Below are 23,947 nucleotides of genomic sequence, written 5' to 3'. Positions count from 1 at the left end.
TCAAGTGGGTACTGAATAAACAGCAGTCACTGTTTCATTGCTGCTGATGTACCACAGGATGCTGGTAGCCCTTATTGCTGCCAGGACATGCTATTGATTCTGCTTTAGCTTGCTGTCACCCAAGGACCCCCAGCACCTTTTCAGCAGAGTGGCTTCCCATCCTGCAGTGTTACAAGGACTTCCTCCCAGGTGCATTTGCCTTTGCTGGATTCCCTGAAGCTTTTGTAGGCCCAGTCTCCTCTCAGCTGTCTAGGTTCCTCTGAATGGGGCTCTGCCCTCCAGCAACTTTAGCCTTTTTCTGGGACAAAACTGCCTACCAGCTGTCTCCAGAAAACACTGGACAGATGACTGACTGGGTTATGTGCTTTGGGTGGGCCAACTGTTTTACTGCCTATAAAGGAATTTGCAGGTCGCATGGCAAGTTAGTGACCCTTTTGGGGTCAGACTGTCTGAGATTTTTGACTAACTTATAGGCATTGACTGATCTGTAGGATTAGCTAACAAGGAGAGTAACTCTGAAGTTCTGTTACACACAGAATTTCTGGCAGTGCCTGCATGGAAGAAACATCTTTCTTTCTACTAGTATATTAATCAAAGTATTAACTACACTGAGCAGTTTCCACTTATTGCTGGCGAGGTTTGAAATCCACTTCTTCTGCAAGCTGTGAACATAGAGCTTGCACTGTCCTTTCTGGGACAGTGTTTAGTGAAATGCAAAAAAAATGGGAACTTGCTGAGTGTACCCTTGCATAAAGCACTGTTTCTCTTCTTGTTTTACTTTCAGGCATACCCAGAATATCTCATTACATACCAGATTGTGAAACCAGAAGCTCCCTCACAGACAGCAACAGCAGCAGAGCAAAAGACCTAGTAGCTTCAGAGCGGTGAAGAAGGATGTGACTTCAATCTTGGACTGGATGGATACATGTTTCAGAAAATCAGTATCATAAAATTCTTAACAACCTGGAAATAAGCTGTATGTCTTTTATAAAGCATTGCTGTCTTGATGAATACGATATGAGTAACTCTTGCATACTCAATTGCTACTGTTCCTCTTGAGGAAAGTTTACAAGGGACTGCCTTTTAATAACATATCTCAGGCTCCTAGTCTCTGCAGTTACCATGTGTAAAATAATATTGTTTTGATCTAGACCTTGGGAACATTATTGTGCAAATGGAAATCTTTATCGGTGCCATCTCACATGTTAAAATTTCAGACACTACTATTCTAATTATTTTATTTGCAGATAAATTGCATTAAGCCCATCATTTTCTTTTCAGCATACATCGTTCATTTTCTGTTGTCAAGAGATCCTATTTATTCTTCTTTTGTATTCTGAAGTTGAGCCGGAACCTTCTTGAAGATATTTTGCACAAAAGTCGAGTCGACTAAAATCATTAACAATGCAATATAAATTTCATCTGAGGAGGGGCTAGGTCAAGTTCTTCAATATAGGGGTTTTTTGCACACCTCTGAGCAAACAATAATATGAGTGAGTGTAACTTTAGAGTGGAGACAAATCACGATAGTTCACTGCTTTTTCTGTGTGAGTTTTCTGGGGGAAGCCCTGGGAAGTGTTTGCAAGGGTAAAACCAGCTCTTGTGCGTGGAAGAACGTCATAAAACAGGTCCGTGTTCTCTGCTGGCATCCCTGAAAGAACATTTTATAAGGCTATTAAGTACGTGCAGCTTGTGAAATGTTCTCCAGTTACAGCAGCGTATGGGTTTCTGGGAGATAGCAGGTTAAGAGTCAGAAGATTTCATACACAAGGGCATATCTAGTTCATGTTCCTCTGTAATATGAGACCCAGTAAGTGGGTTTCAGGCTGGTAAGGGAGAGTGTGTTGTAGCAGTTTCATGTCACATCTTCGTGTGTGACATCACAGTTGAAGAGCTTAAGGGATTTAAAAAAGTAATAATTATTTTAAATATCCATTTTACATTTTGATGAGAACGAAATTTTAAAATATTAGTTGATAAGTGGATTTGTTTGCAGGTATACCAGAGAACAAAGCTAGGATTTATTCACCTTATTCCCTTCTTCCCAAGTTCACAGGTTTATTTTATGGGTTAGGAGAAAATTATTTTTAAGCATTGCATAGCACAGAATCAAACAGTTTCAAAAGTCCCCTTCATGATGGACATGCACTTAACAAAAGTAGCAAGCAGTTTCTTTTTTGTGGTGTTTTACAGTTTCAGAGAAGGTTGAAAATCGAGACCTGTTAATTTTTTTCCTAACAGCCAATATCAGGACATGTGCTTCAGTGCTGACCATGTAACAACTGGAGGAAAAAAATGTTCCTTTGAACACAACACGCTGTACATTTCCCTGTCAACCAGCACTATTTAGTATCTGATGATCCAGTTCATGCATTCAGGTTTTATCCCTCTTAAAGCAAGAGAATGACAGAATAGTATGCTTTTAATTTATAAAAATATATGTGCTACTCACAAGTGGGATTTTGCTGACATGTTTGGATAAAATAAAGCTGAAGAGCTTTTCACTTTCAGCATTAGGGCACAACATTTTCATTTTTAACATTAAGGCATTAATGCTGAAGCAAGTTACCTTCATAAGGAATTTCACCCACTGTAAAATCAGTCACTTGATGCAATATGTCTACCTGAAATCATCTGTTTGTAGTATCTCTTAAGAAAACCTTAGAAATAGCAATACTCCAACAGATCTTGAACTTTGAGTTTTATTTTTGTTGAGCTGGCAGTGGATATATGGTTCTCACTTCATTTTGTGACCTGATTAAATATGTAGCTTTAAAGTCCCAGCCAGGCTCTAGCCTAGTTGTCCTTTTAAACAAATTTCATTGATAAAATCGGGTGCTTGTATTTTGGCTACTTGTTTCATAGTGTTAGGATTGCAAAGATCACCACTAGGCTTTGAAGCTTTGTATTCACCATTAAAGTTTGGGGTTTGTTTTTAATTTAGTTAATAATGGAATGAGAGGGTTTGCCTATCTACACTAGGATTTCAGATAGCCGCCAGAGCGAGTATTGCTCACCATCCCCAGTTAGACATAGTTTTAAATGGTGAAACAGCTGTGCTGCTTAGGTGAGCAAGATGGGTACTCTGGGTGTGGAAGTTAAAAGCTTTACATCTTTCAAAAACAAGAGCAAATCTAAGAAGAAAAACCCCACCAAGCCCACACCGGATGCTGTTCATGCTTGTTGTTTCCTGTGTGCTGATTGAACTAATGACTAGCCTGGATTTCTTCTGCAGCCTTGAACTTCTAGAGGATAAAAATAGCCTAGAGAAGAGGTGACTAAGGGGAGACCTCATTGCATCCTCATGAGGGGAAGCAGAGGGGAGGTACCTATCCCTTCACTCTTGTGATCAGTGACAGGACTCAAGGAAATGGCATGAAGCTGAGTTGGGGGAGGTTTAGGTTGGGTATTAGGAAATGGTTCTTCACCTAGAGGGTGGTTGGGCACTGAACAGGCTCCCCAGGGAACTGGTCACAGCACCAAGCCTGACAGAGTTCAAGAAGCATTTGGACAACACTCTCAGGCACATGGTGTGACTCTTGGGGTGTCCAGGAGTTGGGCTTGGTGATCCTGATGGGTCCCTTCCAACTCAGCATGTTCTGTGATTCTCTGATTCTACTTTCCAGTATCTTTGAACTGCCAGTGTTAACGTATCTGATGTTCTGTGCAGAGTAAAGGTGCTGTGCGAGGAAATAATTTTGCAGTGGTTTTTGTCTTGTAATGACGTGATCTCATATCCGTTTGTGGCCAGACACAGAGGAATACCTGGGCCTGATCATGCGTCTGTGTGTCGTAGAAACCTGTGCAGGAATAGCATATGTTGTTGTCGCTCCTCTTACAGTTTAAAACAAAGCGAGGATCTGCCTGTCAATATCAAAGTTACCCATGAAAAACCTGCTTGTGGTTTTGGTGGTAGAGCTGCATTTGGCAGATTGTTAATGGTACAGATGCTGCTGCTTTAGCTGGGGGAGTTAACTTCAGTGGGACCTTAAAAATGCCATGCCCCCACAACCCCGCAGCTGCTGCCTCCTGAGAAGTGAAGCTTTTCACCTCCTGAGAAGTGCAGTCCCCTGATAATGGGGTGCTTAATTGCAGCACTGAGTCATCAGTGGAGGCACAGTACGAGCTGAGTAAGAGCACTCTGGGCTCAAGCCATCTCATAGGCTGAGGAGCCTGGGCACCTCTCACTGGCTCTAGAAAGAGCTATTCCCATTAGGACAGAACACTGTGTGTGCTGGGGAAAGGGGCAGTTTGTCTCTCAGGCCTGTTGATTTTTGTCAGTGTCCCTTTGAGGCAGCATTTTGAAACTTCTGTGCAGTTTGAGACCGGATTTTAATAGGCAAAACCGAAAGAAACTTCACCACATAACAAGGAAGGGAGGATTCTGCCCTCCATTGCTGATACTGTTTCTATGAGACTGATGAATTAGATACCTGGTGCAGAGTGACATTGTAATCTGAATGCTGTCAGCAAAACTTCTGTTAGGTTTAAAAGCAGAGTACAGTACCTTAATAAGGTATATTTTATTTTCCAGTCCTTATTTTTACCTACTGGTCGTGTTTGATCCCAGCTCCACAGAGACTGTTACAAACCCCTTGTTACTAGTTCCACCATGTTGCAGTCACTACTGGTCTGTAGTCCAAGGAATGAGCTAATGGTTTTCTAACTTCTGTTTTGAGTGTTTGCATGTGATGCAATTGAATCCCACTGCATTATATAGCAGGAATTTATTTTGCCTGCAAACTTACACTTTACTTGTTGGTAACCAGAGTACCCCAAAATTCTACACTGAAGCAAAAAGAAAGCCCCACAAAAGGTTGTGCACTGCTGCCTTTGGTGGGCAGCAGACACAGAAGAGGAGTGTGGTATATGGGACAGAGTACCTTCTGGAAAAGGACGCTTCCTTGGCTCTGGAAACCAGCTGCTCCTACGGTTTGTTGCAGGTTACAGGAGACATCTGCTCCCTGTGAATGCCTGAAGTGCTGAGAAAGGCTAACATGTGCCACTGCACGGCCTCTGGGAACTACTTAACAGTGGCAAATCTCAAAAAAGACTCCTGCATCCCTGCAGTGACATCAGAGTTCCTGCACAGTTCGAGCACTGCCTAGAATTTCCATATGGGACTGTTAACAGAAATTGCCCAGAACAGATTTTTACAAGGCAGGTAAAAGGAAGGGTCCAGCCACAAAACAGATAAGTTTGAACATTGCTAATCATTGTCAGAAGCTGAATGTCAGGAAATGTGTGAATTTATTTCCAGTGGGATTTCTCCGTTTCCATGCTGCTTTGCCACAGAAAATCTAGCTCAGAAATCTAAAAGCAGTCATATCTAAGGCATGCTTCAGTCATGGTAAGGTATTTTTGCAGCATTTTAAGCTATGCTGCAGCCTGGAGAGGGAAGACATGGGAAAGCACAGGTTCAGTTCTTGCCTCAGGTAGCAATTGGCTTGTGAACCTCCACAGACTTGAATCCATTGTTCAGAGGTGGTGGTTGGACACAGTCCCAGAGCATGTTCTCCTGGTCTTTCAGAGAGCATCGGGACACCTGCACAGAGGTGCAGTTGGCAGTGTTCCCACCTGTCTGAACACATGGGAGATGCGAAACCCAGAGGATCAGGGAACAGTGTATGTGTGTTAAAATCTCTGAAGGAAGATGAATGAACCCACGAGTCAGTGGGGGACGTGAGAAGCAGATGCCTTTCCCGTTGCACTAACACATATGCCTGTCAGGTTGTATTATCTGACTGGTTTTGATGTCTCGGTCTTGCTGGACCTGTTGGTGGCAGTTTTTAGTGTTGGTCCCATTAATTACTAATGTAGAGTATTAGAGTCTCTGTATTACAAGATAATTTTGACACTTTCTTAACATCTGCAGATATTTCAGCTTTGGAAATTGAAATGGGGATTTTCTGTGCTGCAGTCCCATGAGCTTGTGCATCATCATTCCTAATTGCTTTCTCTGGCAACCCAAATGGCAGTGTACCTGGGAGATTGAATTTCTAGACCTTTTCTTGTATAACTTGTTTTCCTAACTAGCCCTGTATGTGTCCTCTCTTGGTTACCAATTACCTGGAGCTGGGATATCATTTATTTATTTCCTCCTTTACCTTCTCTCTCAAAGTTGAAGACGATGGGCAGGTTCTCAGCCTACCTACATGGTGGACTTTAGGTAACATCTCTGTAACAACTGAGTTTGATCTTTAAATGTGCTTGGCTAAATGTCTGATCTGCAATACTTGTAATAGTTTAAAATTCAATAAATACATTTTTAACAGTTGCTCTGTGAAAGTGGAGTGTGTACAAAAACCTGCTATTCTGTTTTGGTCTTAGGACAAACCTGCTCCAGCCACAACTGTTGAAAACAGTTTTATTTTTATTTTCTCCAAACAATGTTTCCTCCCTCCCTCAGGCAATAAATAAAAAGGTAATTTCTAGAAAAAAAAAAAAAAAAAAAGAACAAAACCATACATATGTACATCAGCCACACAGGCATCTTGTGTGTTGAACTGGACTGAAGGGAAGGACAGAGGTAGGGTGGGAAATAAGGCTCCAGGTGGGTTGAAGATGAGGCATTTTCTAGGCTTGGACCAAAAGCTGCAGAAATGTTGCACAGGTGAGCGAGACGCTGGTCATGAGGTGGAGAAAGCTTGAAAATGCTGAACGGATGTCATCTCTGGGCCAGCCTGTCCTCCACCCAGCAGCTGCTCTCTTCCATTACAGCCCACCCGAGTTCCATCATTCATCTTTTGGAAGAGGAGCAGCAGTGGGATGGGTGGAGAAGAAACTGAACAAAAATAATCAAAAGGAGCCCAGACTGCTGCCCCCACCCCTTCTTTCTCATCTTAAAGCCACAGGAGATTAAACCTAGGCTTTGCAAAAACCAGTGATCCACAGAGGCAAGAAATGAGGCATTTCAGACTATATCTCCCCCTCCAAACCACCTCCCAACCACAGAGATTTGTCTCCCCCAATGGAATGGGCTCAGCTGATGACTTGGCAGGTGCCTGCCTGCTCCTGCCTTATCTCCCCAGCCACTGGCAGGGCTGAGGTTGAGTGCAGGCAGCCCCCTGCCACCCACACCTGCTGGCCCCATGGCCCTGCCTGCAGCTCTGCTTGTCACCCAGTCTACCTGCTGCTGAGGTGAGCAGCACACACCCCACACCCCCCCAGGTCTCTGTGTAAGGGGGAAGACTGCTGCACAATAAAAAGAGGCTGCGCTCCCTTTTCACCCTGGGTGAGTTAGGGGCAGAAACATGGGGAGAATGGGAGGTGTATCTTGTTTTAAAGAACAAGCCAGTAAAATATGGATGGAAACAGATGAAGACCAGGCACTTGAGGAAACCCAGTATACCATTTTGCTTCCTCCCCCAAAGAGCCTGGACAGTGTCAGGGTTTGTGGCTTTTACAACTTTCGTGCTTTCAAAACATGACAATAAAAAGCAAACAAACCAAGATGAGGTAAGAAATTTCCCTACGAAAAAGACGTCGAGTCCAGGGTGAATGGCAGTGTCCGGCACTATTGCTTAACATCACAGGGCTCCGTGCCCGTGTGCCCCCTCCACGCCTGGCACTATCTGCCTGGCTGGCCTCGGCCCCTGAGCTAACAGCTGGGCGACGTGGTGATGGGGCTGTGCAGGTATGGGAGGCTGCTGGGGGTGGCATGGACACCAACAGACACTGGGAAGCTGAAGACAAACTGAGAGGTGGGGGTGGAGGTGGCCTTGCCCCGCTCCCGCAGCGTCCCCGAGGGGCTGACAGCTTCCACTGCGTATGAGGTGGCCAACACCTGCGACTCAAACTGCAGCAGCTGCCCCATGAAGCTGAAGTTGGGGGAGATGATGCTCCGGCGCTGCTTGACAAACTCAAAGGCCTCCTCTAGCTTGACTCGCTTCTTCATCATCAGGTAAGCCAAGCAGATGGTGGCTGAGCGGGAGATACCAGCCTGGCAGTGGACCAGGACCCGGCCACAACACTCCTTCACTGAGTCTGGAGGGCAACAGGGAAGAGACATGAGACTGACACCCAAAAAAAAGCCAAAACCCTCACCAAACCTGCATGTGGGTGGCTGACCTCCCTCCCACCAGTGTGAATAATGGCCTAGACCCTGCCAGGCACCAGTCCCCTCTGAGTCCAAGGTTCAGGCCTTTGAGGCGGGAACCCCTCCCGCCCCGATAAAACGCACATGGACACAACTCCTCTGCACAGGCACTCACCAATGTACTCGATTGCCTCCATGAACCAGGAACTGATGTCAGCTTTGTGGTTATCCTCTACAGGGATACACTTGTACTGGTAGTGCCCCTCGAAGTGGTTGGGGCAGTCTGAGGAGACGTTCAGCAGGGCTGTGATGCCCAGGGCATCAAGCATGTCCCGCCGGGCAGCATGGTAGGCGCTGCCAAGGTAGAGGAAGGGAAGGATTTCCACAGGCCCACCCTGTTACAGAGAAAAACAACAGATATGGGGTTGACCGGGGGACAGCTGTGGGCAAGACACACACCCAGAAGGCTTTGAGACCCTGAACTATGCAGGAATCCGGCACCTGATCCAGAGCCCTCAAAAGAGGGCGCAGAGGCTGCCTTCCCAAGCTGTTAAACCTATTTCAGCCCTCCCCTTCTTCATCCTGTTCAGAAGCAGGCAGGTGTGGGTTAACAGGATTTGGGCTTGTATACTTCCCAGGGCTTGCAAACCCCCTGGGATCAGGAGGACCACCATGCTGTCCCAGGAGAGGAAAGGAAGCAGGGCTCTGGCTCTGCAGGCCTCAGCTGAGAGAGAAGAGAGACTCCAGCAGGGCCAGGTGGTGTTGCTGGAAGGAGCAGTCAAAAATAGCTAAGCGCTGGGCTTCTACACATACCTGGTCATGAAAGGGGGTCCCACAGGAACTGCAGCCCAAATCCAAGGGCTCAGCACTGGTGGGGGGTGACACATTGCTCAGGGACTTGGTTTTTGCGCAGAACTCAGGGTACTCTGAGGAGAAGCGCTCGTAGCCCCCTGCAAGAAGAGAGGAGAAAAGGATTATCCCAGGCTACACTCACTGTACTGCAAAACAGCACAGCTGGAGCTGACGTGTCTCACCATGCCCTTGGCCACTAGATGATGCTACAGTAATGGAGAGTGGTCTCCTGCCCCAGGAGAGAAACCAGGCTCCTGGCAGCAAGGGGGGAATCCTTGAGGCCCCACCACTCCCTTGGAGCAAGAGCGCCAACAGCTCTGCAATGATCTTGGCTACCCGAAGTCTCTGGTCCAGGGTTTAGTCCCCTACACACTGCTGGCCAAAACCCCAGAGGGTTGAGGCCAACGTTGCTGTCTAAGATGATGAACAGAGGGTTTGTTACCAGAATCCTCAGACTTAAATGGGAAAACTGCTTCAAGGCCAAAGACTGTTTTCAGTTCCCAGCTTCCCTGGACACATCATTCTGTCACAAAGCACAGGCAGGTCTCCCGCTTTCCCAGCTTGACCCTTCAGCCCAGAGCTCCCAAAACAATAGACCAGGGAAGCCTTGGCACTAGCCAGGTACAGTGAAGCTAAGCCCACAGCAAAGCTGCCCTCCAGAGGTGTCTGCTGCCTCTCAAGGACATGGGAGCAAGCTGAACATAGAGCACCTTTTTCCTCTGACCTGCTGCCAGAGGGACAAGCAAAGGTGACCTCAGATCTTCCCAATGGCAGGCAAAACAAGAGCAAACCCCACTGAGTTCCCAGGACAGGGAAACTGCAGTGTTGGCTGCAAATAAACGCTTCTGGTGAGATCTGCTTCTCCCATTCAAGTCAAATCAACAACCCTGACATTCGTGTAAAGTCTGACCTTGAGCCTTAAAATCAACAAAAATCAGGTATTTTACTCTCACCACGGGACTCCAGCTAGTCCAAGCCATGACTCCCAGGATGGTTCCTGAAGACTCAACCCAACTGCAGGACCTATGCCTGCAGATTTCAGCTTACTAGAGCACATACAGCAGGACACGTATTTCTTACCCACGCTTAGCTCTGAGACTGCCCCAAACAAGGCATTCAAAAGACCAATGGATGCAAGCATCTCAAGCAAAGCAGCCCAGGAATCCCTAGGCAGCTAGAGACCAATACTACCAGCATCCCAGTGTCCTTTGTGGTTTCCTCCCTCCACTCAAGGAAGGGCTCTAGTACCTTAAAGCAGAACCGTGAATATGCATCACTGCATTGCATTGTCCCTCCCACGCAGGCAGGACAGCTTGCAGAGCCTGCATTTCCATGGCCTGACATCCCTTTACAGTCCTACTGCTTCGATTTGACAGAGCATCCAAAACCAAGAGACCCCGTTAGACAACTTCAAGGGATCCGGTCCTAAAATCCCTGTATCCCTGTATCACATCCCACCATCCTGAGAGGGAAAAACTGCCTAGGGTGATGGGCAGAAATGGGCTCCTGCCTTGAAAAGGAAAAGAGACCCTTTCAAATAGTCAAAGATGTTTCTCTTCAGTGCATCTCATGAGACTTAATGTCCGTTCAGCCAAGCACCACATCCAGCAGCTCCGTGAAGGGGCATGCAGCTTCTGGCTGCCCGGAACAGGAACTGTGCTGCACAGGTGCCCACCACCAAGCAACACCCAGCCAGGCTGCTCCACAGGGAACCTGGAGCATCCTGATCTGCACGGAACACATCTGGGTCTTCATCGTGCCAAGACTGAGTATCTAGGAGCCCATTCCAACCTCAGAAGTAAAGGACTGGAAACCCCAAACAACCTCCCATGAAAACCACGGAGGCACCAGAGGCTCTCAGCTGACACAGGCCACCCTCGAAGCAGAGCAGCGTTTCCTGCCACATGCATGGCTCCCAGCACCACGGCGGCTCATGGTGAAGGACCCGAAAACCTGCTCGCAGTCGAGCCCTTGCTGTGCAGGCACTCCCACAGCAGCACATCGTATCGCATCCTTGGAACAGCTCCTGCTGTTTTTACTGTATCTAGTACAACAGAACTGCGAGCTCCTCCATCTATCAAGCCTCTTAATGGATTTGCTACTCTGCATACACATCCTCACCCCTGCTGTAAGTAAACCAAGGAATAAATTGACTCTCAGGCTGTAAACAAAAAAGAAAAAGCCCCACAGAGCTCATCCAGGAACCTCGGCTGAGCATCCCTCTCCTCTAAATCACCTCAAGGCAATTCTCAGGACCAGCAGCTCCAAACGCGAACAGCTTCTCATTTAACACACGGCAGAGGGGGGAAACCCTGATCCCTGCTGTAGTGGCAAAAGGCATTCCCGGGGTTTCTGCCCACCGCAATGGGACATCGGTGTGACAGCAGCTATCTGGTCTTGCATAAACGCCTTCTCTGCACCGCGGGGCTGGGGGTGAACTCAAACAAAGAGTGGGGGGATTCCCCCTCCCCACTTCCACCTAGGTTTGTACCTTGCCTCCCGGAGTCCCCGTGCCAGCCCTGCCCAGGGCCGGTCCCAAGCAGAGACACAGGGTCTGTCCCACCCCTCGCTCCCCCCAGTCCGGCTCGGACCGCGTTCCGCTCGGGCACCCACGCGCCGGTGGAATGTCGGCGCTGCCTATCGCCTGGAGATCCCACCTGCAGGGTACACCGCCTCGGGGGGGCGCGGCCCCCCCAGCCTTCCCGCCGGCTCCCAACTTCTGGCAGGACCGCCGGGAGGAGGGAGAGCGGGAGCGCCCTGCTCGGGGCGCAGCGAGGCCGGACCCCATTCCCGGGGGGGGCGGCGGTGGCTGCTGCCCGCGGCCCCGTCCCATCGGACATTCCCGGTTCCCCCACACACACACCGCCCCGTTCCTCCCCCGCGGTACCTGCCAGGAGGCGGATGTCGGCGCGCGCCGTGTCGCGACGGAGCGCGCGCACCACGAGCGCCACGGTGCTGTCCTCGCGCAGGGCCTCCGCGCGCGGGCTGCGCTCGTCGTACACGACCACGGCGGCGTAGAGCCCGGCGCGGAGCCGCGCCCGCACCTCGCCCTCGGCCGGCAGGATCTGCTCCAGGCTCACGGCGCCCTTCGCCCGCCGCCGCACGATCGTGTTGCAGCGCACGTTGAGCGCCCCGCGGATGTGGCCGGCGCTGTGCGCCAGGAAGGGGCGGCAGTCCAGCACCAGGCACCGCCCGGCGCCGCCGGCGGCTCCGGCCTCGTCGCGGCACACGAGCCGGCGCAGGGCGCTGCCCTCCATCTCCCGCAGCCCCTCGGTGGCCACCATGGCGGGGGGAGCGCCCGCCGCGCCCCGCGCCCGCCGCCCGCGACGCTCGCGCACCCCCGCGCGCGCCGCGCGCAGCCTTTACTACCCGGCGGCGGCCGGCGCGCGCCCCCGCCCCGCCCCGCCCCGCCCCGCCCCGCGCCGCCCATTCACCCGCGCCGGGAACGCATGAATGGAGGGGGGGGGCGGCGCGCGGGCGCGGAGACGTCACCGCCTCCATTCACAAAAAAAAGAAACCCGCCCGCCCCGCCATGTTCGCCCCGCACTGTGAATGGGCGCGAGCGGCGCCGCGCCTTTGTCACCGCGGGGACGCGGGGTGTCACTCCCCCCCGCCGGGACCCCCCGCCCCCCCCGGTCACACACGCTGCAGGGCACACGCACACGCTGCAAGGCGCGCACTCGTGTGCACACGCGTGTACAGGCACACGCACGGAGGATCACACGCATGGCCGGGCACACGCTGTGCACGCTTCTATTTCTCCCTTTGTCCCGCTGCTTCTGTTTTGTTTGGAATGCTTACTGCGGGGGGGGGGGGGGTGGAGGAGGGGGACAGGCACTAAGCAGGCCCCGCTGTCAGCTCTGGCAGGGTCCCCCTGGGTCCCTCTGACTACATATCTGCCAAGGCCACGTTTTCCCTTTCCCAAAATTGGATCTCATTAGCTGCAGATCCTTAAAAACACTACAGCACCCTGCCTGGGAAGTGGCCCTGTGGAGGGCTCTTCAATGTGATTCCTCACATGGAACTCAGCTAAAAGCCAAAGGAGCAAATTCACAGCCCTGAAGCGTCCCAAGGGGGTCTCCCCATAACCACCACCCGAGAATTGAGCAGTCATTTCATCCAGAAGTCCCCTTTCGGGCTGCTTTCAAATGAAACCAATGCCAAAAACCCTGATGACAGTGACTGTGCGCGGGGTGTTCCCTGCAAACAGACATTGGCCAGTCCCAGGTGAATCTGCTTCAGAGACCTGCAGGTGCTCAGATGGACAATATGAATGGTCAGTGTGGATCTGGACATGGTGGGAGTGAGGTCAAGGGCCCAAGAGATATTCAAGCCCATCTGCCCCATCACTACTTTTCACAGAGGGCAGCATTTGAACAGGCAGTTTGACTTCCCCTGCACTGCGTGCCTGGTAGCTGTTTACCTGGGCAAGGCAGGGTAACACCTGCGCCAGGTGTGTGCCTACCTGGGCACAATCCAACCTGCTGTGCACGTTCAAGATCTATAGCTGGTGACACTCCTGTGTCCCGCTGCCGCCTCTCCCTTACACTCTGCTCTCTGACTGCTGTCAGGTTCTCCCCTCCATCTGAGTCAGCCTGATCTTTGCACCTCTGGCTTTTGTGCGCCGTGCCAATGCTTTGCCAGCCAAGTCGAATCAGATGAGCTATGGGGGAAACACATCTGCCATTTGTGCAATCCATCCCACTCCAGGAATGCATTTGAGCCCGTTGCCTAATACAACAGGGGTGGAAGGCTAATTCTCTCCCATTACAACCTGCATCAAACATAAGGATAGCAAAAATCCTATTTCTACTGAATAAAGCAGGATTTGGCTGGCCAGCAACATGCCGGGGACATTCCTTCTTCCTTTAGAGAAGGCTGTCAGAGACAAAAAACTCAAACTGAGAATCTCATTACAAACTAATTGAAAATTATGCTCTCATAGCAACATGACTTGAACTCAAGTTGGATCATCAGAAATGTCTTAGAAAGTTGTATTCAAGAGCTGATGCCAAAATACGTTGTTTTCTTTGTTCCTCTTGGGCAGATGTTGGCCACTATCATGTGACGAGCTATCCTGCTGTCTCCCATGCCTTCTGCACTATTCATTCCAGCTTTTACACTAAAACTGGATAACAAAGGGCACAAAGCGTATGTCCTTGGGGGCAGGGCCTGACATCCTAATTTTTCCCTCTCTGATCCAGCATGTGACTGGGCCAAACTGATCTGAGGTAGGAGAGGAAGGCAATATTGGCAGGAAGGGGCATTTGGGCTGCTGTCCCTGTATGCTTGCATGAGCACTGATGGAGGACACTATGGCAGGATGGTGTGTGGAAGGATGTGTGTGCATGTGCAGCTGGTGGAGATTTCCAAGTGTTTCCATGTTCCTGAACCCTTTCCTTATTGTTCATCCCTTCCTGCTGGCTGTCTGGAGGTGGCAGGTTCTCGGCTCTTTCTTCCTGGAAAATGGACTCCACCCAGCCTGGCTGCTGGAAACACCACTGTGCTCCCACACCAGGCATTCCCACAGCTCTGCTCCCGGCTGGTCGTGTCTGGAGCTGATGCTCTGCTGGGGATGGTGGCTCAGAGATAAAAATTGAAGAAATTGAACCCAAAGGTGAGAGTGCTCAAAATTAACCAAGCCAATGCCACCCAGCCAGGATAAAGAGTGAACTCCCTCACTGCAGTTAGCTCAGAAGAAAATCTAGTTAACTTTGTTTAAGGAAGTGTTAAAATGAGAGCCACTAAAAATGCTTGCAAGGCAGAAGCCACAAGGCAAAATAAGCAACACAGTTATGTGGGGTGGAGGAACAGGGGGTGTGGAAAGGACTGGGGATAGGGGATGGTGATGTGAGAAGGCCATACAGCTTCATGTCTTGACTTTACAAACCTGGAGAAGCATGGAAGCTAATATTCCTGTCAAACAGCATCTGCACAGTACAAACTGAAATATATGCTGCTGGAAAACAAACAACCAAAAGAAAAGAGAAAGGCAGAGCAGGAGACCGTTCATTTCCTCTCCAGCAGAGTCAAGGAATCATCTTTTATAGGGCCCTGGCCAGAAGAGGCAATTGTTGAAGGAGGCTGAAGGGAAATGAATTGTCAAAGGAGGCACATATTTAGATGATTAAATGTCAATATGTACCATGAATTAAGAAGAAGGAATTTATCCCTCATCTCACTGTGGCAGTGAAAACCAAATTAGAGCCAGGCTGTAAATTTGTCAGCCAACAGATACCAATTTGTTTGGCTACCTAAAGGCTTTTGCTTCCCAGAGAAATGCTGAAGCATGAGTCCCCCCCCCTGGCTGGGCAATAGCTGCTGTGGGCACCTCCAAGCTGCTGAGCCCAGTGAGCCCTCTGGGCTTCTCTAGGCTTTTCTGGTTCTGCTCTCCTGGCTCCTGGCTGCAGCGTGCACACGTGGGGTCCCGGTGTGCCACGTCACGCTGCAAGCCTCAGCTACCTGACAGATGTGCCTGCTTCTGTGCCACTGGCCAGGAGCACTGGCCAGGATTTTGTTATGCTGGAGTTTTCCCAAGAGCTTGATTCCCTCTGTCCTCCTGGTCAGCCAGTCTGTAGGGCTGCAGAGGGACAAAGCACAGAGGGATATCCCCACTACTATTGGCACGTGGCAGAGGTCCCAGCATAAGGATGCTGCCACCTTCCTCTGGCAGCTCCCAGCGGTTAGCCAAAGGGTTGAGTGATTTGCCCTGGCATGTGCAGGAAGCCTTTGGCAGAAACGAAAGGCAGAATCAGGGTCTTAGCAACTTGCAAATCTGCACTTACCTACAAAACCCGTCCCTCCCGGAGTGCCGCGGGGTCCTTGCTCCCTTCTGCCCTCATACAGCACCTTTCAGTTCTCCTTTCACGGCACCTCTCTTTCTCTCAGCTTTCCAGAACGGGGAATGCATCCTCCTGTCTGCAAAAGGAAGTGCAGCAGTGAAAGAGTTAAAAGATTCATGTTAATACATTCAGGCTCTCTTTTCCTCTAGGGCATATTTGCATATTAATGGAGGGGAATTGTAATGAACCTGTCTAGGGAGGCTAAAGGGGAAATTATGCAAGGTTGGCTGACAAGGTGGAGGAGGGGAAAATGTTCATTTCCAGTGCTTTCCAGTCCCTCAGCTGCAAAAGAGTGTGAGCAACCTGAGCTCCAGGGCAGCGCCTTGCATACCGTAGGACAACCTGGGAGTAGCTGAGGGTATGTAGCTATTTAGACCCACCTGCATCCCTCCTGCAGGGGCTTCTCATGGCTAAGTTTCACATTGTCCCAGACATTGTTTTAAACCCAGGGCCACAACAGCATATTTCAGCAAGCATGTCCCAGATCCTCACCCTGTCCTGCAAGGCATCAAGAAAAAATTTGATTCTTGGTGGGCAGTCAGAAGAGCAGCTCACCCACATCTAGTTTTCAACAGACAGTCCCTCAGGGCTTCTCAACAACACTGTATGTGCTTGATGCAAGAGGCAATGGAGCCAGGAAAGATTTGTCCCAGACTGGGCTGAACTGCTTCCCCTTCCCATCCCTGCTCCTTCACACCACATTGTGCTTGAACCCTGCCACAATCTTTGTTGCTTCAAGATCCAAAGACCTGCATGCCAACCCAAAAGCCTTCAACAGCGCATGAAAAATGCCAGGAGCTTTGCCAGGTCAGCTTTCTCTGCTCTCTGCTGAGGCCTCAGTGTGCAATCCCCACTCCAGTGAACTGCCCTACAGATTTTATCTCAAGAAGGACAAATAATCTGTTGCTTTTGCCCTGCAGTATGATACTGGGGCTATAAAACATTAGGTAGGAGACTTATTAGTGGGCCCCTGATCTCATTTAGATTGGGAGATGGAAATAGCAGCCTTTATTCCTGAAAGCAAAGGAGATCTTCTTCAGAACAGCAGTGGGGTGCTCCATGTACCTCAATGGCTACAGCTGGTTTATGACCATGCAAATGTGATTAGGGCAGGACTCAGTCAAATTATCAGGATACAAAGTGGCCCAAGCTATTTTCTGCTACAGGTCTGTTTTCCCCCCCTCTCTGTCACCTCCCTGCCTTTTGCCACTTCCTCATCTCTGGTTCTAAAAGTCAGGGCAGCTCCAGCCCTCAGAAATGTGAAATGTGATCCAGGATGGTCAGTGAATGGCAGAAGGAATTTAGGAAGATCGACAGATTCTGCTAGATGGTTAGATCATGCAGTTAATTAGGGCTGGTGGTGTGGAGTGGAGTGTTCCACAGTAGGCCTAAATGCTACCTGCAGAAACAGGGAGGGTCCCTCCCCAGAATGCCCATGTTATTTCTTTTTGACCTGACTGGTTGTGGTGGGAAGTGTGAGGTGACTGCAGGGTTTGGGGGTTAGCTGTTGGTGGGATTCCTGAGGACTGGATGGTGGATAAGAGCACTCAGATCTGATGCATCACTCCTGTTCTGAAGGACCTGGGAGACCAGTGATCCCACAGATGTGGCAGACTTGCTCCTTGATATCACCTCACAACAGCACCAGGTCCCAGAGACCAGCCCTGATATGGGTCCCAGCAGGTGCAGAGCCAGTCTATCCATCCCCTGGGCACAGCATCTTCCAGCATGTGGTTCAAATCAGGTGGTTGTTTGTTGCATGCAGGGTCATTGCAGAATGTTTCTGCAGCATTGGCAGACCAGGGTAACCCACGCCTGTAAGCTGCTTCCTGACATAAGAATCTGCAGGAGCTGTCCTTGACATTTTGTCATTTTTTATCAGCTGTGGTGCTGTGCCAGCTGTCAGACCCCATCAGCAAACCTGTGTCCATCCCCTTTGGTGTCCTGCCTTCCACAAAAGCCCTGAAGCTTCCCCCAGGTGTCAGGACACACGTGGTCTGTGGTCATGTTATTACAACCATGGATTATAAAGCAGATGTATGTGAGGTGGATAAAACAGGCACATGGGTCTCTTAATCCCAGAATTTTAAGTGCCATGGGGATTAGTCATATCTTTGGCTGCAGGATTTGAGGATGCAACAGAGCCAGAGGAGTGAATCTGTGAAAGCAAGTTGATCCCCTCCTCTCAGTTTGCTGTTACACAGACTCAGTGTAAGGGATCTGCTTCGAAAACTAGATTGAAGCCAGTCAGGGATGTGGCATTTTAACTTTTAACATAGCCTGCAACATTTTGTCTTTAACATATATTGTATCCCACATAATTGTGAAGACAGGGATCACTCCTGAAAGCTTTCCAGCCCTGGTGCTTTATTTAATGACAGGCACAAAGATGCTAGCAGCTGCCTTCTTTGGGGACATCACTGTTTGCAAGTTGAAAGAGAAATGCCTCTCTCGAATTTCCCAGTGTTTGGTTAAGCATCCGGCCTCAGTGATAGGATTGAAGCTGAGCTTTGAATGACGTTTTTTGCTAGGAAGAAAGGACGGTGGATGAGACATTTCTCCCTTGGGCTTAAGATCATAAATAAGGCAGTGTTATGTAAGTGTGACTATAACCTATTTATACATAGTGTCAGACTCATACACTCAGGCTATGAATGAAAAATGTCCTACTAATTTCTATGAATGTAACAGTGGTAACTGTATGAGTTTTGAAACAGCGATGGAAATGCAGATTTTTCTGTGCCAGCAGTAACTGGGACACCCCTCCAAGTTATACTCAGGGAGGGGCAACTTGCGTCTGGCACTTCTTCTTGTACAGGCACAGCAAGTGCAGCTGGATTCAGGCAGCTGCCTTGTACCCATTCCTGATCCCAAGGCCCAAATGGCAGGCGCCAGGGGAACAGGGTAACCACGGACTAACCCGGGCTCTTGTCCCTCGTGCAGTGGGCCAGGCAGGAGCTGGGCTCCTCGGAGGCTCTCTCAACACGACAGTGCCCTGTTGTGAGGCGTGGAGATGCTGAGCAATCACCCGGGTGGCAGGACATGGGAACTGGAGGTGTCACAGCTGGCAAGGTCAAACCCACATGGGGAGCATCAGCTCACATGAAGTGTTAACCAGGGGAACACCTTGCTGCAGGAGTGTGTGTTCTGAGTTTATAACGTTTCAAAAGTGAAAGGATACATTCCTGGAAGTAAAGCACATCAGTGGTTACTAAATACAGGGAGATTGTTCAGAGGCTAGAAGTGTAGCTGAAAGTCCTGTTTATGTGTAATTGTTCCTAACATTGGTGTCGCTCCGTGTAAAGTTTCAGAGCAGAGCAGGTAGAGCCAAATTGGCCACACTTAGCCTGATGCATCTGTGTGCCTGCCTGGACCAAGATAATGGCAACTGTATACAAAAAAATCAAAGGAAGATTTAAACCCAGAAATTACTCCTGAGGCACAGAGAAGCAGTCGTCATAATTGTGACAAGGCAAAACCCCAAATGAGCTTGAAGTTTAAAGACAGGCTTTTTCCTTCTCCATAGCCTCCCAGTCTTGGCTCTGCCTTGAGCGCTGTCTCTTCACAGCAAACAGCCGCACATCCCTCTTGAGGCCTCTGTGCCAGAAGCTGGGGACCCCAGAGATCCGAGCAGTGCAGCCGTCCACGGGAAGCTGTGGCAAGAGGAGAAAGTCTGAAATCCCTGTGGGGCTTCTTTGTGCCTCCAGTTAATCTCCCTTCCCTGCCTCACAGATGATCTCAGCTCCCGCTGCGGCCTGATCGCACAAATCCGGCGGGGACGCGTGGCCCTGGCTTGTCATGCCCTGCTGTCCCCTGCCGGAGATGAGGCAGCCACAGGGTCAAGTGTGGATGGCCCAGGGGGTCAGAAGTGGCTGCAGCTGCCGTGATTTTTTCCTAGACACCCCCAGCAGAGCCCTGTGACTGATTCACCTCCTGTCTTGGTGCATCAGGCATTGACTCACATCCAAAAGTGCGTCAGATCATTGTGTCCGTGAAGGGTTTCACGGATCTTGCCCCAAGTGTCCCCACTGAACTTTAAAGCTAGATCTTCTTTCAGTGGGGGAGGCAGATAGGAGACCTTTGCTGGCAATGATCTGTGCCTCTGGAGGAATGTGAAATGGGCCTGGACAACTCTCCCAGACTCCTTCAATTTGCTTCTCAGTGGTTTCCTGTGCCAGCGTGAGGTGTGTCTTGTAAAAAACAAAAAAAGACCTTATGTGAGAAAGACCTGATCCTGCTGCCTTTGCTTTGATACCTCCATCAGGGACAGAGGAAGCAGCAGAGACCTCAGGCTTTCAGGCTGCTGCCAAACATATGCTCTCATGGCTGAAGTCAACTTCTGCAGCAGTTGGCATGCACACCAATAGGCACATGTCACAGCCTTGCTGGCAAGAGTTTATGCCCTTGAAAATCTCTCCCAGAAGCTCACTTTTTTCTGTACTCTGCTTTACCCAATGCATTAAATAAAGGGGAAAGAAAATCCCAGCAGACTAGGACACACTCCAACAGACTACTTGCCAGCCAGGGACCATCACTGATCTGGAGACTCTCTGAGCAGCCAAAGGATTTAAACCACTCCAGGAGTGTTGTCAAGCACCAGCAGCACTGACTCAGCAGAAATAAGGCAAAAAAGCAGTAAAGACAGTAAGCAGTAGAACACCAGGAACATCAGAAACAGTAAAACTATGTGCTAAATAGGTGCATTTGCTAGATGCCCCAACCAGTCCAATAACGTGGGGAACGTTCAAAGGATGTTTGTGCTCCAGCCATAATAAAAAGATGTAAAAAGTCCAGCTGGATGAATGACCTGGCTGCAAGGGCAGCAAACCTGCTTCAGGCAACTTGGAAACAGCATGAACCTGAGCAAGTGAGCCAGCAACTCCCAGGCGACTCTTCCCATCTTGTGCAATGTGCCTGGGGGACTTCCTGAGCCCAGCACAGGGATCTGTGCCCCTAATAATCCCTAATAGGTATTTCCTCCATGAATAGGCCTGGGTCCTTTTTGAACTCATGCAAATATTCAGCATCCACAGCATCCTGCAGGGAGGAGTTCCACTGCTTCATTATGCCAGAGCCACTTCCTTGGGCTTGCTTTGAACCTGCTACCTCCTTGTTTCGCTGCTCTTCTCCATTTCTGTCCTGGAAGAGTCAGTCACTTAAAACCCATCCCCCTCCAGCTATGGGAGCAGAAGAAATGGCATCTTACTTACTGCCCTGTTTGGGCGCCTAACAGTACTGCACTGAATTACCTAATAAAATTAAAGCGTAATCTGCCCAACAGATTCAGGAAAATATTTCTCTTTTTGCAGGGCAATTTGCTTTGTCACACGAAGGATGCATTGACATGTTTGAACTCAGCATTTGTAGACTGCTCCTCTCCATCAAGACTTGCTAAATAACTGTGTCAGGAGATCGTCTTCTGAGGATGACACCATATAGCACCATGTTCTTCTCAGGGCATGGAAACGATTTATGGAAGTGAGGGCACCCCAGTTTGCTGGTCATTCAAGCTCTGTCATTCTGGGCTCTTAGCTCCAGCTCAGTGGGCTCATGGCATGTAACATGATTAGCAAAGAGAAAGTTTTGTTTTTGTAGAGTTTGGCTTGACATGGAAGCCCACGCATGTTTTTGCTGGTCGGTGCTGCCAGCACACCTCACCAGTGGCTGATAGTAAAGGAAATAGTGGTCAAGCAATCACCTCTGAAGGCAAAGACAAATGAAAAGATAGCCTATAGGAAACTTTGCACATGAGGCAAAATATATGGATGTGACAAGTCATGTACACACACAAATGGGTATGTCATGTCTGGGGGTCGTTCTCGCCTGTTTTCAGCATCAGTGCTGTAAGTCTCCAATACACAGCTCCAGTGACAAGGCCATCTGTTTCACCATGACAGCTGGCAGCTAGCAGAGGCTAGTATGAATAGTCTACCTCCTTTGGAGCCAAACTTGCTAAGAAAAACAATTTCAACCATGCCAGATGAAAGCCACCTGCTGCCCCAGTCAAAGGCATGGCACGTGTGGGCACCACGACACCAGGTTCCCCCAGCTTCTCTGCAAGGCAGCAAAGCCCAGTGGCTTTTCTTTTCACCCTCCCATTTTGGCAGGTAGAAGCTACAGTAGAGCTGTTTGCCCTGGGTGAACTCTCCCGGTTTGTATTTTTTTGTAATTTTCTTTTGAAAAACGAAGAGTTTCCCTCCCTCTCTCTCTTTCAGTATCCTTGGTGTGACCATTGCTCAGTGGCTGAGAGTGAGTGTGGTGAGTAATGGTACTGGGTGTGAGGAAAGACTGATGTAGGAAATGAAGTGAGCAGAAGGAAGGGGCGCAGACAATGTGGCCCCACAGGCTCTCCAGTGGTGACAAATTGCACAGAAGAGGAAGTAAAAAAAAAAAAAAAAAGGAGAAAAGGGGAACTGCCAGCCCTCCATTTGACATCCTTTGGGGAAGGTATGCAAGACTAAATCTCCAGAGTGAGTTATGCAGCAATGTGTGGCCAGCTGGTGACTAGGGGCCTCACAGCTGTCTGCTCCAGTCCTGTGCCACTTCTGGAAGCCTTTTTGGGAGACACTGCCCTTGCTATACCACAAATGTGAAACCTCTTTGCTTGGTGTTAATCTCACATGCCTTGTTACACGGGTAGAAGGATGGTCAGTAACCACAGGATCCCCTGGGGATGGCCACCTCCTTCCCAATATTTGCTAGGCTTCCTCATGCAGGGAAAGGACCTGGCACACCTTCTGGGAGAGACAGCCCCAGTCACTGCCACTGGAACATTCTACAACTTACCAGCATCCTTAGGGCTCTCCTGAATAGCGGAACACCCAGCTGGTGGAACTGACCTAGGTCTGAATGCACTGCCTGTAGAAGTTAATCTGAACTATAATTTCAAATGTTGCCTTAAAAAGATAGCCGGACACTTTTTAAGAGAAGTAGCCTTGAGACTATCCCAATAAAATAGGGGCTCACAGGAATTTTTGTGAGGGAGGGATGGGCCCATCTGCCAGCACCAGCGGTGCCACAAGGAGGCTTTGTTTGAAGATGGGAAACAGAGACAATTTGCCCAAACCAAGGACCTCAGTAGGGTTATCACCACATTAAGGGAATCTCACTGATCAGGATTAGTGCCTGGGGTCTCCCATTGAGGTAAATGCCAGCGGTGCAATTGCAACCTATGGCCGTCTTGGCAGCCCCCTTGCACCACGTGCTGGTTTCAGTTCCACCCAAACTCCTCCTGAACTCATGTGTGTGGTATAAGCCAGAAGAGGAAAGGAAAATTTCCGACTGAAGGGTTTTTCAGAGTTGCCCCTTGTATTTTTTTGGCCTCGTAAAAACTCACTTTTATCCACGAGCAAAATTTCTGTAAATGTGGTCACACAACTATTTTGCAGAAGAATTTTGAGGGCCACAGTGGTATCTCTCCCACAGATGTCCTGGGCCAAGGGAAAACCTGCCTGACTTTCCCTCCCTGTATTTGGAGAGCAGATTGTGAAGGGATATGCTTTTGCTTCCTTCCTTCCTTCTTCTCTCTTTCTGTGTGCTTGGGAAAAACTGCAGAGGTCTCAGGGCAAAGCTGAGCTTTCTAATTCTCATCAAATCTGCTGTGGTCATTTTCACCCTTTCCTCCCTGTGTTACACATGTCCCCCTCAGCTTTGCTGCAGGACAGTTGAGAAAGCCCACCCTGCATCACTGAGATATCCCATCTCATCTTACCCTGTTCTGTCCATCAGGGCATTTCTAAAACCACCCATTCGTTTTTACTGAACTTCCTTGACTGAGCCTGTTGGAAGAAAAACACCAAAGCACTAGGGACTGTAAAGAACTTTGAAACACCAAAACCATATGCACAAAGCACCCTTTCTCCCCAGCAAAGTGCAACCAGGGCATACAGCAAGCACTGGTTTGTGTGTGCCCGTTGTGTCAGGCTCTCATGGGGAAAGGGACTGGGATGAACCAGTGGTTTTAACTGTACACGTGACTTTTTGCCCCAATCTTACCAATTCAGTGCTATTTCAGGGCACAGATACGCTTAAGCATTGCCAGTGCCTGTTGCATGGGGAGCAGAGGCACGCTTAGCCAGCAAGGACAGGTTTTGTATTAGCCCATTTCCTTTTCCCTGACAAGGAGAAACTTGTCTTGCACTAGTGTTGTTTCCTACCCCCTTGGAAAGGAAGAAGTGGGTGGTGGCCACATCCCCTTCTCTGAAGGCTGTCCCCA

The 23,947-nt window shown here is 49.5% G+C and overlaps 2 protein-coding genes across 2 annotated transcripts in view; one reads left to right on the top strand and one right to left on the bottom strand.

Annotated features, from left to right (window-relative positions):
- LOC114065772 (poly [ADP-ribose] polymerase tankyrase-1) overlaps positions 1–3,135 on the top strand; it is a 102,992-nt gene extending 99,857 nt beyond the window's left edge. The window contains exon 25 of the mRNA XM_027899918.1: positions 785–3,135. Coding sequence (XP_027755719.1) covers positions 785–871 — 87 coding nt within the window. The 3' untranslated portion in view covers positions 872–3,135. The remainder of the gene's footprint in view (positions 1–784) is intronic.
- Positions 3,136–6,353: 3,218 nt separating this feature from the next.
- On the bottom strand, positions 6,354–12,196 carry DUSP4 (dual specificity phosphatase 4). Its single transcript, XM_027899928.1, has 4 exons — positions 11,778–12,196; positions 8,852–8,988; positions 8,214–8,433; positions 6,354–7,986 (listed from the first exon to the last, which is right to left on the bottom strand). Exons 1-4 carry the CDS (start codon positions 12,172–12,174, stop codon positions 7,601–7,603), a joined length of 1,140 nt encoding a protein of 379 aa, XP_027755729.1. The 5' UTR covers positions 12,175–12,196; the 3' UTR covers positions 6,354–7,600.
- Positions 12,197–23,947: the final 11,751 nt, after the last annotated feature.

Source organism: Empidonax traillii, unplaced genomic scaffold, assembly GCF_003031625.1.
Source record: "Empidonax traillii isolate 1590-97213 ecotype Southwest subspecies unplaced genomic scaffold, ASM303162v1 scaffold695:size336133, whole genome shotgun sequence".
In the NCBI taxonomy this organism is placed as follows: Eukaryota; Metazoa; Chordata; class Aves; order Passeriformes; family Tyrannidae; genus Empidonax; species Empidonax traillii.
Note: the sequence above shows the minus strand (reverse complement) of the source record. Positions and strands in the feature narration are given on the sequence as shown.

Coding starts and splice junctions, on each gene's coding strand:
- DUSP4 (XM_027899928.1), bottom strand. CDS start 12,174: ATGGTGGCCACCGAGGGGCTGCGGGAGATGGAGGGCAGCGCCCTGCGC. Junction 8,989..11,777: donor CGACATCCGCCTCCTGGCAG/GTACCGCGGGGG, acceptor CTCTTCTTGCAG/GGGGCTACGAGCGCTTCTCC. Junction 7,987..8,213: donor GGAGGCAATCGAGTACATTG/GTGAGTGCCTGT, acceptor GTTGCCCTCCAG/ACTCAGTGAAGGAGTGTTGT.